This window comes from Uloborus diversus, chromosome 5 (assembly GCF_026930045.1).
Source record: "Uloborus diversus isolate 005 chromosome 5, Udiv.v.3.1, whole genome shotgun sequence".
NCBI classification, from domain to species: domain Eukaryota; kingdom Metazoa; phylum Arthropoda; class Arachnida; order Araneae; family Uloboridae; genus Uloborus; species Uloborus diversus.
In genome coordinates, this window is record NC_072735.1 from 18,245,682 (window position 1) to 18,263,595 (window position 17,914).

Consider the following 17,914-nt stretch of genomic DNA (forward strand, 5'->3'; position numbering starts at 1 on the left):
GTAGCATAGAAAATATCAATCATGACTCATTGGATGTGTGTGGTTGGAAGTGCCTTTGAATTTTTACATGGATTAACTTACGATGGTAGTACAAACTATTCCTAAACAGTTGTTGTTTTGTCATGAAAACGTTGAAAATCTCACCTCTATAACTACTATCAATGCCATTTTTCCCTCTCAAGCTATCATCCAAACAATGAAAATCTCACCTCTATGACTACTACCAATGCCATTTTTCTCTCTAGCTATCATCAAAACAATGAATCCTGTTAACATTTAATTTTTATGTTGTTCTCTAACTTAGTTTTGATTTTGATATAATCATATATTAACATCTTTTCAATGCCGGATTAAAGTTACCCACGAGGCGGTTAGTTGAATCAACTTTCAGAAAAGGTTATTTGTCAACTAGCTGACTGGCGTTATTCGTTGTGTTCACACGAAGCAACTTAGTTGAATTAACTTTTCTTCTAATTATTTGAATTTATTTCAGCAGCTGCTCCACAACAGTTAAACCTGAAGCAAGTTGACTCAACTTGTTCACTCGAGTGTAGGGCAAACACCTGGCAATATCAGATGGGTTGAATCAACTTTTATTGTTTCGACTCATTGGGATGATAATGGTAGCGGCACATGTGCCTGGTGCGACTTATGAGTCCACTATCGTGTGAAGGAAGCCGGACGATTCCTTCACTTTTCTACCTGGTTACATAACCTGACAACCACCCATTCGAAAGTTGATTTCAACTAAGTCGCCTCGCCTCAAGGAGGCCTAGTACTTTAAGTGGGGATTTGTCGAAATGTTACAAGTTTGATGATGTACTCATTTGTGTTTGTTTCTGTTGTCAACAAAATACATTACTATATATAAAGTAAGATAGATCCTTTACCATTCGGCATCCCTTGTATTTAACACGAATGCTTGTTTATATTAAGAGCTTTTGTTCATAATATATAATATTGCCTTACGCTTTTCATTGAGTTTATCTTTTATTTGTTTCAGTCTTTCAGTCGCATTTTCATCAAAACATTTCATCTGGCTTCTTAGTTCAACTCTGTCTGTAAATTATCACGTACAAGAAAACATTATTTTAAATTCATACAAATGTTCCGAGTAAGTCAGTTATTGTATACATTAATACCACAACTGACTTTTCCTATATAAGCAGCTGACTATATAAGCAGCATTCTGTTCTTCGTGAAAAAGAAATCCCCCCCCCCCCCACACACACAAGCAGACATCGTTATGTCCCGACACGGGAGTCAGCAGGGAGTTTTCCTCCAGAGAGGCAAGATTTTTTATTTAATATTTAGATTGCACAAACCTTTCATTTTAAATTCGTTCAAAGCAAAACTACTTTAACGATGCGTGCATTATATCAATCATTTATTTTTATTGTGTTGTTATGACTGAAATTGCGTAATTGTCACTTCGAACACAGATTGTGAAATTTCAAACATATGTTTATCTGTTTCCTATATATTCACCCCCCCCCTTTCCCGTTGACATCCATAGAAGTAATAGGAAAAATAAATATGAACTCCCTCACAGATTCTATTAATTCATTTAGCATTTTATTACTTTTTTTTTTTTTTTTTGATATTGAAATATGCACCGAAAATTTCAATTTCAGTGCCTTGTACTCAAATTGAGAAAAATTTTGTTCTTGTAAAACCCCATCAGCAAGCAAATAATGTATCAGTTTCGTGTAGTTTATGCATATTCCGTAACCTGCAACAACAACAACAATCCCCAAACGATAAAGAAAGCGGCAACCGCCTTGCCCAATCAAATTTCAAGTTCATTGCGCTTCTCCAGTAGTACACTGTAACGTGTTACTTGATTGATTATATCTAACAGTTGGCGTTTACTATATAACTTGCACTTTAGTTTATCCTTTAATTACACTAAAAAGTGGAACTCAAAACACAAAACTAAATAAAAACGCACATAATGATTTTGTACGTGGATATGATGGAGCTTTAATCTTGAATACTTCATAAACTGTTTTGACTAACTGATATTTAATTTGTTGTGAGTATGTAGTTCTGAGTACGTTTCAAAAGCTTTTCAAAAGCTTTTCAAATGATTGCCATTTTATCCCTTGAAGAATATATTGTGGCGTTATGTCTCTTCAGCAGTGATTTCTCATTTTGATGAAAGGGAACAAATGTATACATTTTGTGATCTTGTGTCGAATATCCAATAAATTGTTGCAATTGTGATGTTATGTCTCTTCAGCAGTGATTTTCAATTTTTGATCAAAACGGAAAAAAAATATAGTTACTGTAATATTGTGTCTAATATCCAGTAAATTCGTGCAAATGATTTTGTAATACTTTTTGCTTAACATGTAAACATCTTATGTTTGATGTGTTTTTATTCTCTTTCATTAAAATTTTGATCTCTAACGATTTTGTGTAATTATTCCATGCTTTTTCGAATTCCTTTTTTTTTCATTTTATGGATTAAATTTGAAATAATATTAAGTTCATAAGCGGCTCGTAAGGGGGAGGGATAGATGGGTCGATGCCCCCACACTTTCAAAAACAAACAGGCCTTGACCCACCACTTTTCCAGGTTTAAAATCATCCATCGGTTTAAAATGTTAGTACAGTCGACTCCCGCTACAACGCGATTCAACTTACGCGAAATGGCTATAACGCGAATTTTTCACGAGTAACGAGTTTTAGAGCTAACGCGAATTCCTCGTCCACAACACGAATTACTTTAGAAGAAAGTATCGGCTTCGTTATTGACTGCTAAATACTGATTTCGTGAATATTATTACATTAGTACAGTAAAATTAGGCCAAAAAATGGCCAAACCCAAACATCCAAAAAAAAAAAGGTGAAACCTGTTGCAAATTACTTCTTACCCTTCCAGCAAGAAGGGGTAAAAAGTCCCAACACTTTGCGCGTCGGGTTTTGGGGGGAAGGGGGGGGAGACGAAATAATCCTCTATTTAAATAAAAATAATTTCTACTACTTAAAAAAAATTCTCAAAGGTCACAGAAACCACTCTATAATAGTAAAATAATAAACTCTCACAGAAAAAAATTCTAATTAACAGGGGTGCAGAGGTAGGGGGAATGGGGGGGGGGGTTATGGAGCAGCTTTGTGTCATTGGAATTTTTAAGGCAGCTTTTTCAAGGGGTATTTCTTTCTTTTTTGACGGTTTTTATTCTGGATGGATACTCCGTCACACTTAAGGGGTGCGCCATCGTTTTTTTTTTTGGGGGGGGGGGCCCTGATTTTACATTCTAAAATCAACTATTGCAGTGAAGTTCACGAAAAAAATTTCCTGGTTTTAAACTTTTCCAAAGAACAAAATGCCACACAATGATATGGTAATGTCAGAATGGTAATTCTAAAAGATCTAAGCGAGCTCAGTAACCAAATTATTTGTAATTGGAGTTATTAAACTGTTTAGAGCGCTGGAAAACAAAATTTCTGTGCAGCATAAAAAAAGCCCAAACTGACCAAAGTTTCCCTACTTCTTCTTGATTAACAAACTTCAACTTTTCTACAATCTTTTGCCATCATCGTAAGAGGGGACAAACCGAAATTGCCAACAGTGAGACGGGCAATGCTGCAATTCTGCATCCTCTAAGTCGGTGGGGGTTCTCATTTGCAAACACCGAGCTACCTCTCTTTTACACAGCTGGTTATGTGAATTATGCTAAATATGCAGACATATACTTGCAACTCTATCTCAAACTTTTGAGTACATTATGCGATAAAAAAATTTTGATCACATCAAACATCAGCTAAAACATCAGCTATCCAACGATGTAACGCAGTGACAAATTCAGGTGGTCTAGAACCTGTAGTGATTCAACGATAGAACAAGTCTTGATGAGAGCAATGAGCAATACAACAATATAATGCTAAATATTTACACCTTTTTGTCTCTCAGTTTGGAAATCACAATCCGTTTCTAAAGCCCCCAGAAGTTTCCTACTTCTCAAGTTGGTAGTGCTCGCTGATGATAAGGTGAGTTGCGATGAGAACTTTAACGTTCGGGTAGTAACATCAAAGGATATTGAAGGCAAACAATGTTGTGGCATTTCTTTGTAAAGGAGGTAAGCAGTTATGTCTTTAGCTTCTGTTACGAGAGTAGTTACTATCTGTAAAGATGTGTAAGCCCAAACCATCTTTTACACCGAATGGTATGAACAGTAAAGATGGAATAAAAAATTGTTAAAAACTTCTGGTGCGAGTTATGCGCTGATCCTCCATCAGTATTCGATGAATCTGGTTTCAGAATTAAAGAAATCTTGCATCGTTAAAGTGCTATTATCTGAAGCAAAAGGTTCATCCACCATCACAGAACGAACAGCTGGTGTCATATGAGGCAGTGAGAAGCAAAGGGATGTAAGTGGACATTTTCAATATTTGAATAAAACGCGTTTAAAGATAAGATCCTAGGTAGGCTTTCATTGATTTTCTTTTCTTAATAATGCTGTATAGCAACTACCAGTTCTACTAGTACCATCTCTTGCCCCAAGATAGAGGAGAGGTTCACCAACTATTTGTACTGGTTATCTCCAAATTTTTAATTTTGCCACTTACATCCCTTTGCTTCTCACTGCCTCATATGTAATAGATAGAAGATACCTGCTTGATCATATTTTTGGTAATGATCTGTAAGCTTCAAGGAAATATGCCAGCAATGCAGGGTTAGGTAACTTGTAAGTATTGGAAAGCCAGTGTCATTTTTGAAGGGTGCAAAGAAAGCACCACAGAAATATAATGTGCGTCCTTACAACAGCCAAGCCTTCTGCTCTAGAAGACTTTCTGCGTCTCAAATCTTGTGCTTGCTCTGAGGGGTTCATTGGATATAGTGAATGTTTGAAAAGTCTGAAAGTAGACTGAAGTGCTCAATTATATGCACAAACTGTGTTAGACATATCTGCAACAATAACGATTTTGCTGAGGATCTAGATTCCAAAAAACATCTTGATAACGAAGACTTTTTGTTAGAAGCTTAGAAGAAATCATTTGAAAGCAAAAAACAGTTCAGCGTTATTTTTCTGGCCATTTAATCAGATGTGCACCATCAGGGGGGGGAGGATAATATTTTAGTATATAATTTCGTTTTGGGAGGTGAGCTACTGTTCTTATGGGGTGGACAGTCCTGATTTAATGCATTTTAGATTTGCATGAAATATTACTTCTACTTGAAATAAAAAGGGGGGGTGAGGATTTATTTTATTTGGCGGAGGGGGGATGCTGTAGCTTTGAGAGGAGGTGCACCATCGATCTTGCAGGATGGATACACTCGATTTCTAACTTTAACTTAGCATAAAATAATGTTTCCATATGAAATGTATGGAGGGGTTTCGGGGGTACTGCTTCGTTTTACGGAGATAGGGGGGCTCTGTAGCAATGGCGAGTTATGTAATCCCTCTTGGGGGTCAAACGCCTTTAATTTCATGCTTTTAAATTTAGTATAACATAATATTCTCACTTTAAATTTACTCTAAAAATTCTGGAAAAATACCCAAAACAGCAATTTTAGATGCCCCCCATTCCAAAACCCGACGCACAATGGGGTGGGACTTTTTACCTGTTCTTATTGGGAGGATAATAAACAATTTGCACCAGGTTTAGCTTTTTTTTTTTTTTGGATGTTTGGGTCCGACCCCTATTTTTACTGTACTACATCCCTTTAGCATCACAACAGCGAAAGTTCCCACATCAAATTAGTCTACACATCACGTTGTCAGTACATCAAATAATCACTCAGCTTCTTTCATTTATTTTTTTTTAATTATAAATATTAAATTTGATGAAATATAATGGCGCCTTTTAGTGCGCTGTTTCATCTAAAGTTTGTGAAGATGGGAAGAGAGTTTCTGACAAATAATAATATTTTTTTTTAAGGTTAAGATTCTCGATATGCCTTGAACAACTAAAAAACGTCGACGGTAGCACAATAAGTATGAGTCAATCTTCCATGCGTACAATTAAAAGTCGAAACAAAAGGATATCCGTAAAAATTTAGAACTTGGTTTCAATATCGAAGCTTGAAGCGTCTAAGAAAAGTAAATAATATGAAAATGGAATCTGCTCTTATATTGTGAATTAAAGATACCAGGAAGCGGGGCTGTTGCCATAAATGTAACCGTTTAAAAGAAAAAGCGAAGCAACCTATTTAAAAATGTATTAGATAAAAATCTGATCATGGAGCATAAATCATCATCATCATCTTCATTTTTTAACACCTAAATATTATTAATGTATCCTGTATCTACTGTACAGTACTATTATAGTGCAGCATTTTATTATTACTACATACAGTGCGCACCGTGTTGTTTTATTTTAATGGCTTCCCTCCCATCGATCATTAATTTTGCGCATCTCAAAGTATTTTATCTTGAACTAATGATACCCGCACGGCTTTGCCCGTTATAGAAAAATCAAAAGATCTTTTGGTTCGCCTGTATATTTACAAATAATGTATGGTGAATTTTCTCGCCAGTTGGCTTGTACCCATCTTACGGTTCCACGTTATGATAATTTCGTATCTCGCCAATTGGCTTGTGCCCATGTTACGGTTCCACGTTATAATAATTTCGTAATTTACTCGTCCATCTTATGATACTTTTTTTTAAAATTGGAATAGAAAAAGAACCACATCGAATTTTCGAAAAATCGCTTCGAGGTGCACACCCCCATGCTATATACTAACTTTGTGCCAAATTGCATGAAAATCGGCCGAACGGTTTAGGCGCTATGCGCGTCACAGACATCCTACAGACATCCAGACATCCTCCGGACAGAGAGACTTTCAGCTTTATTATTAGTAACTAGTGGCACCCGCACGGCTTCGCCCGTAATAGAAAAATTAAAGGTCTTTTGGTTTGCCTGTATATTTACAAATAATGTATGGTGAATTTTCTCGCCAATTGGCTTGTACCGACGTTACAGTTCCACGTTATGATAATTTCGTATCTCGCCAATTGGCTTGTGCCCATGTTACGGTTCCACGTTATGATAATTTCGTAATTTATGATAGTTTTTTTTTCTTAAAATTGGAATAAAAAAAGAACCACATCGAATTTTCGAAAAATCGCTTCGAGGTGCACACCCCCATGCTACATACTATCTTCGTGCCAAATTTCATGAAAATCGGCCGAACGGTTTAGGCGCTATGCGCTTCACAGACATCCTACAGACATCCTACAGATATCCTACAGACATCCAGACATCAAGACATCCTCCGGACAGAGAGACATTCAGCTTTATTATTAGTAAAGAAGATAAAGAAGATAAAACAGCTATTTTTATTTTTTATAGAGTAAAAGTTCAGTTCTTTAGGGAAGAAACTATAATGTGTAGTTGAGGAATGCTTTAAAGCAGTTTGAAGGGTTTCTACAAATGTCTAAATGAATTTGATATGTTTCTAAAAGAAATTGTATACATACTTTTTTTCTACAACGCGAAATTTCGACTTACGCGAGAAGTCTTGGAATGCATCCCTCGCGTAAGTCGGGAGTTGACTGTATTGCTGATGAATTCACGTGTTTAAACGAAAAATAACGGACTAAATAAGAAGTTCCGTCCAGAACTGAACGAACTTACTTTCTCATAAGCCAATATCGACTTTCTAGTATATCTGATAAATATTCTCAAAATACACAAAAGCCCCAAGAAATTTTGAAAATTAAAACTACTTTCCAAACTTTGACGCAAGAAAATAAGCCCTATCGATCATGGGCTCCCATATGCAAAATTTTAAGGGGATGCTCAGATACTTTCCCCATGGTTTAGCAGGATATTTTCCCACATGGAAACCGATATCAGTACAGATAAGAGTTATTAAAATTCGACATTTTTAATAAGTTATTCATTAAAATGGCTGGAGAAGAAATGTTTTTACATTTTTCAAGAAAAATGTACCAAAAGCAAAAAAGTTCTCATTTCAAAGGGGGGCTTGAGCCCCCACTTGTCCTCCCCCCCCCCCATATGGGCGCCTATGCTGTCGATGTAATACATGCCACAACGCTAATAAAGCAACTGCAAACTTTCGTCTATACGTTTTCATCGTAAAAACATCCAAGAACGTATGACAGCAGAAAAGTTGTAAAGTTTCAATTATCAAAACGTCAAGTAAAAAAAGTGTGTAACAGCTGTTTGACGAATTATGATTTGGGGATTAATTTTGCAACTTAATGAAACTATTAATGAAATTTAATTTCTTTTACTTTAATTTCTTTGGCGAATTATTTTAAAACTATATGGAAAATTTCGTGGTTTCTTGAGTCTTTATTTCTCTAGCGGAATTTCTATATCTTTAATGGTATTTTTGGATTTAATGTGGGGGATCAAGATTTTTGAAAACTCTCCATGACCACGTAACCATAACTCTGGCAACTTTTAAAATATTGTGATTCATTAGGAGAATTAGAGCATTTGTAACAAAAAAAAAATCTTAACAGCTTCTTAACCTCTTTCTTCCTGAAATAACTATCGTATCCCCTCGATTTTAGTTTCATTGGAAAGCAAGTGGCGTATATATGGTTTTACTTTGGAGGGGGCCAATATAATCAAGACTAGCTGCCCTCCCTCCACTTTTTTTGTAATTTAAAGTTGGAGGGGGGGTACTCCCACGAAATTTATTAAAAACTGTAGTCATAAGAACGCAGTTTTAGACGGTCTCTGGTAATACTACGAGGATAAAAAATTTGGGGGAGGGAGGCTTCTGAGGAAATTTTCAGAAATTGAAATTTTAAATGCCATTACAGGCTATATTTGTTAACGTTAGTGTAATAAAAAAATGGACTTTTTGAAGTTGCCCCCAATCAGATTTTAAAAAAATAGAACTATGTTCCTTTTACCCTGATAGACATTTTTAGAGCTACTGTTGACGTTATTGGAAAACAGTTGCCTTTTTTCTAACAGGAATTTTTCAGGCACCGTTGCCACCGCAAGCGGTCGAAACGGTTGAGTCCCTAATTGATATCGTATTGCGAATCGATTGTTTCCGAACGCTAGCGGTGGCACCGGTGCGACCGGTGCCTGTTTCCGAATGTAGCCTAAAAGGGATCTTTAAGGACTGTTACTGCTCTCCTCACTCAATAAAAGGTTTTTAGGAACTGATGTCGAGATTGTACTGTTCCTTTTGTAGGGTTGTCGTTCTAATTCTAATGAGAGGATTCAAAGCATCAGTTGACGCGATTGCGGGAATGCTGTCTTTGTTCTCGTGATCTTTTTATCTTTATTTCTCCTTATTCATCCGGATATTCAGATTTTTAAGGGAGTTTAATCTTTAACTAAAATGTTTTCTCAGTCGAATGGAAATTTTTAGGGACTAGGGTCCAAATTTAACGGGTATTTTTTATAAATTGTCGGTCGCCATTATTCTGACGGGAAATTTGAAACTATGTTTTTTTTTTTTTTTTAACTTTTATTTAGAATTGATTGCTGAACACGCATCACTCGGCATAACTTATATTTTCGAAGCAGACCATGCAAAGCCAACAACTTTTTTAAAGAGGTTTAACATGTGCTGCATAAATCGATCAAATAAGTACTTTTTCGATGAGATGCTCCCGAAGTTATCATCTTCTTTAAAATTGGAATAAAAGTTATGGAATACTTTTTTTCTAAACGAAAGGTACATGTTTTATCCTCTAGTAGTTATGGCGACAACAACAAACAAGCAAACAAACAAAGAAATCAACATAGTCATTTTCGTATTTATAATATTATTAAAAAGGATTAAAACGATTTGTTATGATACAAGTATGTTCTAGTTAAATTTCAAAAAGCAAAAGATATTTTGGTATTTATCGGCTAATCACTACAATGTCAATATTTTTTAAGGATTACCTAAAAATATTTTGTTTCTCAAGAAAAATTTTAAAAATGCATCAATGACAAGTTATTGGAAAAAAAAAAGAAAAGAAAAGGAAAAAGAAAAAAAAATGATTTTCAAAAAATTTTTATTTACTGTTTTTTTTTAGAAATGGTAAAAAAATTTCAAATGATTGTAAACATAAAAATAGCAAAAAAATGGAATACGCGAGCACACACCGGTACAAGAAATCAAAGTAGAAGAGAAAATTGATAAATTGGCAGTTTAGGATTTATTAGCGCATTAAGAATAGTCAAATCTTAACAAAACAACCATAAAATATTTTTAAAAAGCAAGAATACCACTAAAAACTATTAGAAAATTAATAATTAGCTAACATATAGGATTTGCTTTTATCCTATTTACAGCGCTACCTATAGTTACTTTCCGTTCTCAATGAAAATCGTATTCGCAACTCCAACAAACTATAGGGGACGCTGCAGCCACTGTGTAATGGCCGATGAAAAAACTAAAACAAACGCACGCTGTAACATATAAATTGCTTCTAAACTTAGGAAATGATAGATATTTTTGTTCGATTTGTATGATTTTTTGTTCTTTATTCATTTGAAAAGATTTTTCAAAGTCTTTTGGTTATTCTGACCCATGTAGAAAGATATTAGAAATCAAAAAGTATTACGAAAGTAAAAAATTATGCAGAACACACAGTAAGTTGTTCTGAAGCAGCCATTTTCACGATGTCGAATTCGGAATTCATAAATTTTTGGTTCGCTTCGAACGGCATTTTCATTTTGTACCGTTTTTTCTATACTTTAGTACATATTAAGTTCAGTTTCGTGACATTTCCGGCATTTGTTGACATTTTTGTCACATAGTGCACATACGTGACAGACTGTCAAGAGTAACGTTTAACACTAGATAATTTATTTCTATGACTATATGATTGGATATCAAAAGAAATCATCATGCATTTAATTCGCAACTCCAACGAACTATAGGGGGCACTGCAGTCACTGTCTAATGGCCGACTTAAAAACTAAAACAAACGCATGTGGTAACGAAGAAAATGCTAAAAGTGTTGTGATCCCTAACAACAACAACACAAGGATATCCTTAAGGACTCCTGCGGATATCATCTTCAGGATGATCTGACATCCGCTGGCAATCCGATAATGCTCCTACACCTGTCCTAACTTTGTCAAAAAGTACACTCCTGTTGCCATCCACAAGACATCCTGCATCTGACACTTGTTGGATAGTAATAGGACAATCCTAGGATGCACGGAAACACCTCTTTTTCCAAAAACTATCCTAAGGATGTCTTTTGGATTATTTTAATCCAGAAATAATCCCAGCGGTATCTTATAATACAGTTTCTGGATGACTATTGATCCAAAAACTCTCCTACTGATACCTTACCCCTTTTACACGATTTTTCTGCTTTCGGACATCGGACGGCAGACATGTGACGTCACAAGTCAGAGGAAAATCGTTGCTCATTTACACGAAGGCGGAAAGCGGGAAGCGTATGCAAATTTCGTAACCGGTTCGATGTTTTGACAGGGCGTCTGCACCTGTTTGTTTATATTTGCTTCCGTTGAATCTTCTGTTATTTCCTACTATTTTTTTTAATTGTTAAAGAATTGAAGTGTTTTCCGTAAATGTTGAAGGTTTATTTTTACATGTCTTGGATAGCGCTTTTTTTAATCTTTTTTTTTTTGAGCCACGCTAAAAATAGAAGTAAAAAATTCTAAATTTGCCAAACAGTGCTTTCCCGTGTTTCGCGGTAATGGTTTACCGATTTTTTTTTTTTTTTTTAAATCTGTGTGCATATTCAATACATAACATGTGCACAATTAAGCCAGGCTAAAAAAATAAATAGAAGATAATTCTGGGTTCATCGAACAAGCATTCCCTCCCCCCCCCCCGAAATTCAAAGATTAATTTAAAAAATAGAATGGTCTATGTTCTAGGATCTTATTACATCATGCTGCTGTTGTATGCATGAAAAAATGAAATTGCACAAGGATTTCATAAATAAAATAATTTTTAGAATACTGAAACATATATTTATTTATTTGCTTATTTTAATCAATTTCAAAAATGAGGTTTTTGGCTTGTGCAAATTATTCTCATACAGTGATGTTCCCATCTATTTTTCTGAGGGTATACTCCCAGTAATCCATTACGCACAATATTTGTATGCGATCAAATCGTTGCCTCAGAGCAACAGTAGGATATCTTAAGGTTATTTCGGGAATTAGATGTCTTAGTGTTGCTCTGAGGTAACGAAATATGTAATATGTGTTGGTATGGAAATTTTTGAAACTTGAAGGTATACGCTATATGTCTAAAAAATATTTGAGAATATACGACATACATGGAATGTACCCTATGGGAACACCACTGTTCTCAGTGTGCAAAAGTTTCTCTTTCTGATAGCCGCTCGGAAAACAACAGTTGATAATTTTTGCTGTGTTATTGCTATTACATTTTCAGAACTCGATGAGGAGCATTTTTTCATTTAGTGATACAGTGAAACCTGTGTATGTTGACCCCTTTATTTTCTTGAAACATCATTAAAAAGTGTTGAATTATATAATTCATAGTACAGCTCGAGTTCAATAATGAAAACTCTTAAGTATGGCCACCCCTTCTGTGTCCACATTTTCACTGAACGAAGGGGTGGCTTCTCGGAGAGGTTTCACTGTATAATAAAATGCTTGTAGTGATGTATCAAAATGTATATTTTTTTAGAACTGCTTTGCATGTTATTGTGGAATAATACTAACAGTGGTGTTGAAATATTTTTTCGGGGGGGGGGGGAAGCTACATTTAACACATGTGCAAATCTACGTGTATGCAGGCCCGCACCAAGCCTGATTGGCGCCATCGTGCAAATGTCTTTTGAGCGCCTTTATGCGTTAATGTTCGAGAAAATTCTAGTTAACTCCTGGGGTGAGGATTTATAGACAAATGCAGTATTGAAAAAATACGTTTGGCATTTATTTGATGTATCAAAAGGAAAGTAATGTATATATATTTCATTTTGAACACAGTGTACGTTTTTACCTTTGAGCACGAGTTAGTTATCTCTTCATCTCGAAGTTGTTTCGAGTAAGGGTGGATGTAAGGGAGGGGTGATCGGAATTGACTCTTGAATTATGGCTTTTTCTCTTGGAAACCTTGCATTGAGCTGTTGTTAAAAAAAAGATGGCCATTTTCAGTTAATCAAAACATTTCCCCCCAACAATTAAAAAAAAAAAGTCTTGGAATTTGATTGAAATAATTCTTGCTTACTTTAGTCTGATAAGTACTTTTTTGAAAAATGGGAAATGGCTAATATGCAGCCGTTACAAGAAAACGGAACTGTTACACGAGGCATTGAATTTAAAATCTAAAGCAAATATGTAGTCCTTCCAAAGTTTTTTTTTTAATACACAAATAGTAAAAGAAATAAAGGGAGGGGGAGGGGAATTGAATAATTATGGTCAAGTCATTACTTTTCAGAACTAAAAAGTTAACCTAAATTATTGTCCGAAGTACATACTGTCCAACAACGGATTGCATGGAATTTTTATACGTCCAGATAAGACGAATCTATGTGAATAAGGGGGAAAAGTAAAAATTTGATGCCCGTATTCCACTCATTTGAATGAGACTCTGCTTCTGCAAAAGCTGGCATCGATAAAAAATAATAGATTTGTCCATTTCCGGCTGTAAAACGGATGTTTGTCTTTCCATACAATCCGTGGCCAGACAGTAAATGTTACGCACATCTAAATAATATACATATGAGCAAACTATTTTTTATGTATGATAACATGAAGCAGAGGAATTACCACAAATTAAAAATCGCAAAAAGACGCCAAATTTTGCAAAGATCTGTTGTAAGTTATGGAGCTGTATAAGGAAAACTCCTTATGGGGCGTTCTCCCCATAGGTAGACGAATACCCTCCTATGTGTATTCCTAAGCATTGCACGACCTCTGCACAGTGGCGTAACTAAGGTGGGACGGAGGGGTTGGTCCGCCCCGGGCAGTATTTTGCTGGGGGGTGGCAATTTCATGCTCTTGATGTGAAAAAAGTTCAACATTTGCTAATAGGGAAATCATGCTTCTGATCAATTACTGGAGGTAAAAAAAAAAAAAAAAAAAAAAAACTTTTCGTTATAATATGAAATTAGCACTTGATTTTAAGAAAGTTACTCGAAAACTACCTTATTAAAAAAAAAACTATTTTTTTGAGGAAAGTTACAACAAGAGTAAAAAAAGAGAGGTCTGGGCAATTAATTGCTTATCTTTGGGGTAGCATTATCTGATTCAGAAATTGCTTTAATTGGTCACTTATTACAAAACTTTTATTCAGACCAGGATTAATTTTATGTTTATCTTATAAAAGTACTTACTCACAACTCAAATAATAACTGCGACTAATCCTACTGCTTTATATCAGTAAAATTCCTATAAACAGCAAGTTTCAAACTGAGACATTCATTTAAGCAGAAGGTTTTTAATTAGTGAATTGATGTCTAAGTAAACCTTTCACATTCACATGGAAAGTAATGATTTTCAATACACAACTTTTCCTTCTCATGAATCAGTATGGTAAATCGAACTTATAGGGCTCATTAATCTTATCACCCTGTATCAATGAAAAAGAAAACCATCCAAATTTTGTAATATGGCAGTATTGGATCTAGGAAAGCGGCAATTTCCGAGTTTTTCAACATTAAGACAGGCACCCCAGCACGGATCCAAAAGGATGTCATTACCCCCTTTGAAAGGACCAAAGAAACCATAAAATTGCATACCTAGATCTTTAAATTAGGAAAATTTCCCGTGCAGAGCGCCGGCCTCTAAGCTCCTACCTAGTGTCACCAAAAGGTTAAAATGCATTCTTAGGGCTAATTTAGAAATTTTTTCTGAATAGAGCATATTCTTTATTTTTCTTCGTAATTAAGTTCTTATTTTTCCTTTAAATACTTTTGACTGTTCCTCAACCAAAGGGCAGCAAATTGAGGAATTGTCCTGGGCGGCAGAAAATGTAGCTACGCCACTGCCTCTGCACAAGATTTTATAAACTGTATTTGTGTAAGGAACCCCCCTCCGTCCCATGGTTGTGCACCGTGGGGTGAAACTCCTCATGTAAATTCTCAAGTATCAAAGGACCTTTGTGACAAATTTGGCAAAAATCTGGCCTTAATTGTGGATTTGTATAAACTACATAGCACACACAATCACTAACATACATCATATTTTGTTTAGATATATAGATTTTACTTTTATTGTTTATTTAACTTTTTCCACGATTTAATTGAAAAATAATCAGTTTAAATTTTGAAAGAAACCAAAATTTAAAAGTTACCTGAAAAAATCCAGGTGCTCCTTTAAAAATCCAGTTGGGGTTTTTACAAATGCTAGTTTTACCAACCGCCTTGTCTGGTGGTCAAAGAAGTGACTATGGGTAGGAAGTTACTGGGGGGGGGGGGGGTCATGACGCAGTCTGGACCATAGAAATGTTCAAAAGTGTATCTTTACGGTTTTTTTGAGCAATCATGGATTGCTTATTGCTTTCATTTGACTGTTTTGATGTCCTATGATTTTATTTTCCCACCAGCACCCTCTGCAGCATCACCGTCGACCGGCTCTTCACGATGCTGCTCCCCTAGCCAAAAACCGTCTCCAGGTTGCATCCATGTCCTACACACACGCACATACATACACAACTACATGCACACACAAATACCCACACACTCATGCCTGCACACAGACACCACACACAGACAGACATACATACCCACACCCATACACTCATGCCTGCACACAGACATATACACACACGCATACATACACACATATACCCACATTCATGCCTGGACACAAACACACACCCCTACATACACACTCGTGATTGCGAAAAACATAATTTGAATTCAAGAAGTCAAAATTCAAATTATTATTTTTTTGACTCTCGCTACTTGCAAGCACAAAAGGAAATGAATATAGAAACAACAAACACGAAGATAAATATTTTACCCTCAGCTAAAGTTGATTAGCAAAACCAGAGGTTTAATTGTGAAGGATGTGAGAGGAAACTATTTTAAACATTGAAATTTTAGTCAGCTGAAAGATGTTTATGGTCATTTTTTATTCAATGATGGCAAGGAAAAAAAACCCCTTGAAGATACCCCCTCCTGTATATAAACAGAAAAATCAGATAAATATAGCTTAAAATGAACATGCGTAACATGCATTGAGATAGTTTTCCTTTCGTCCACCCACCTTTCACTATAGTTTGACGCTCGCAAGTAATGCCTATTCTTTTCCAATGTTGATGTAACTTTGGAAAGAAAGATATCGAACAAAATTTTTGCATTTAATATTCTTATTATGTAGCCAACTAATGAATAATAACTTTCTTTTCAACTCCTGTTGAATGCTCATCGAAAATATTTATCAGGAAATTAAAGAAAAAGTTGTAATTAACTTGTACACATTGTATTTATTTTTATCATTATCATTAAATGTAAAATTTATACCTGTGTGTGTTTTTTCCGTAAACTCGAATTTTTTTTAAAAGACCGCATAAACCAAAAACTAGGGATGCACTGAATACCGAACATTAAGTTAAAATTCTGTCCTTATCTTAAGCTGAATACTGAATATTTTGCCAAAATTTGTTGTTGTTTCGACATTTAGTACAATTGTTGATTAAAAATAGGAGTGGAACAGAGCTTCAGCTCAGCCAAATCATGAACTGATTCAGCACATAACAATTTGTCGTGAATATTTTTTTTACAATAACTAGTACACATAGTATTATGTCCCATAATAAGTTACGAACAATTCTGCCCTAGAATAAAACACAGTAAATTTAAAAGAATCCATTGCACTATAAGCGGTCCCATAATTGAGAATATGTACCTACTTGGAAGTTCCTATGAAAAAAGTGACTTTACAACATTTGATTGATAATTATTTAAAGATTTCTTCATTTGTTATGAAATGAAGCTATTACAATATTGCGTAAAACATTGTTTAAACACTTCTAGCTACTAATGAAAACAATGTCATTATTTTTATTACATAATAATCTAAGTAATATCACAAAGTATTTGTATGATAAACAATCACAATGGTACTTACTTGAAAAGGTTTCAGGTGTAACATTGAAAATCTAGTAAATCTTCTCATTGCCTCCATAAGCAAGAATAAAATTATAATATCTTCTTTTTGCCAGCAAGATAATTCTTATGACAGAATATACAGAAATGATCCTGCCGATAAGAATTACCCAACTAATTCGTATAGATGCTACGCTGCAGTTCCTAGCATGTTAAAAATCGCTTTTTTTTTCCAGTGCATGATGGTCCTTCATAAAAAAGAGGCTCATTCATTTCGCGCGATTATCAATGATTTACGTAGCTTTGTTCAATTTCGAAGTTGCACTTTGAAATTCACTTTATCAAAATCATTACCGTAGACACAAAGATGGCTACCTTTTCCCTGATTTTAGACGGTTTATTGTTACTATAGAAACGAAAGCATGTGACATCAATAGCCAATCATTGCACGTCGGACTTCGCTTTTCTGACTTGGAGTTGTGGACGATCCACAACCCATTCCCGACGAAGTCAGGCAGGTTTTGGAGGCGCGAAAACTGGTTTTCGAGCTCAAAATGACGTCAGATGTCCGAAAGCGGGAATCGTGTAAATCGGCACATAGGTTAAGGAAAAGTGTCCAGTCAATGTTGTTAAGTTCGTTTTTTTTTCATCGAATTGAAAATCTGATATTTATTCAAATTCACTCAGAACAAGATAAATAAAATGTGTACTTACAGTTTATATCAGATATTTTTGATGTTACGCTGTTGCGGATGACGATTTCAAATGATGAATTACGCAAATAAAAAAAATACACATAACAAACTATTTGTTTTGCCCAAAATGAACACATGGAACGCAATGTTTTAGTTTTGTCGGCAGTTTTGTAAATTTCCGCAAGGTAGCGTATTCGAGCGCTGGAGTTGCGAATTGTAAACTACGACTTATAGCACTCCACGTAGTTACGTTGCTCATTAATATCA

General features: G+C 35.2%; 2 protein-coding genes across 2 annotated transcripts in view; both read left to right on the forward strand.

Moving 5' to 3' along the window:
• The window catches only part of LOC129222470 (alkaline phosphatase, tissue-nonspecific isozyme-like), a 41,176-nt gene extending 40,662 nt beyond the window's left edge, over positions 1–514 (forward strand). Inside the window, exon 9 of the mRNA XM_054856984.1 lies at positions 497–514. Within this exon, the coding sequence (XP_054712959.1) occupies positions 497–514 (18 nt within the window). The remainder of the gene's footprint in view (positions 1–496) is intronic.
• Positions 515–13,723: 13,209 nt separating this feature from the next.
• Positions 13,724–17,914, forward strand: part of LOC129222471 (alkaline phosphatase, tissue-nonspecific isozyme-like) — a 10,050-nt gene continuing 5,859 nt past the window's right edge. The window contains exon 1 of the mRNA XM_054856986.1: positions 13,724–13,769. Within this exon, the coding sequence (XP_054712961.1) occupies positions 13,724–13,769 (46 nt within the window). The remainder of the gene's footprint in view (positions 13,770–17,914) is intronic.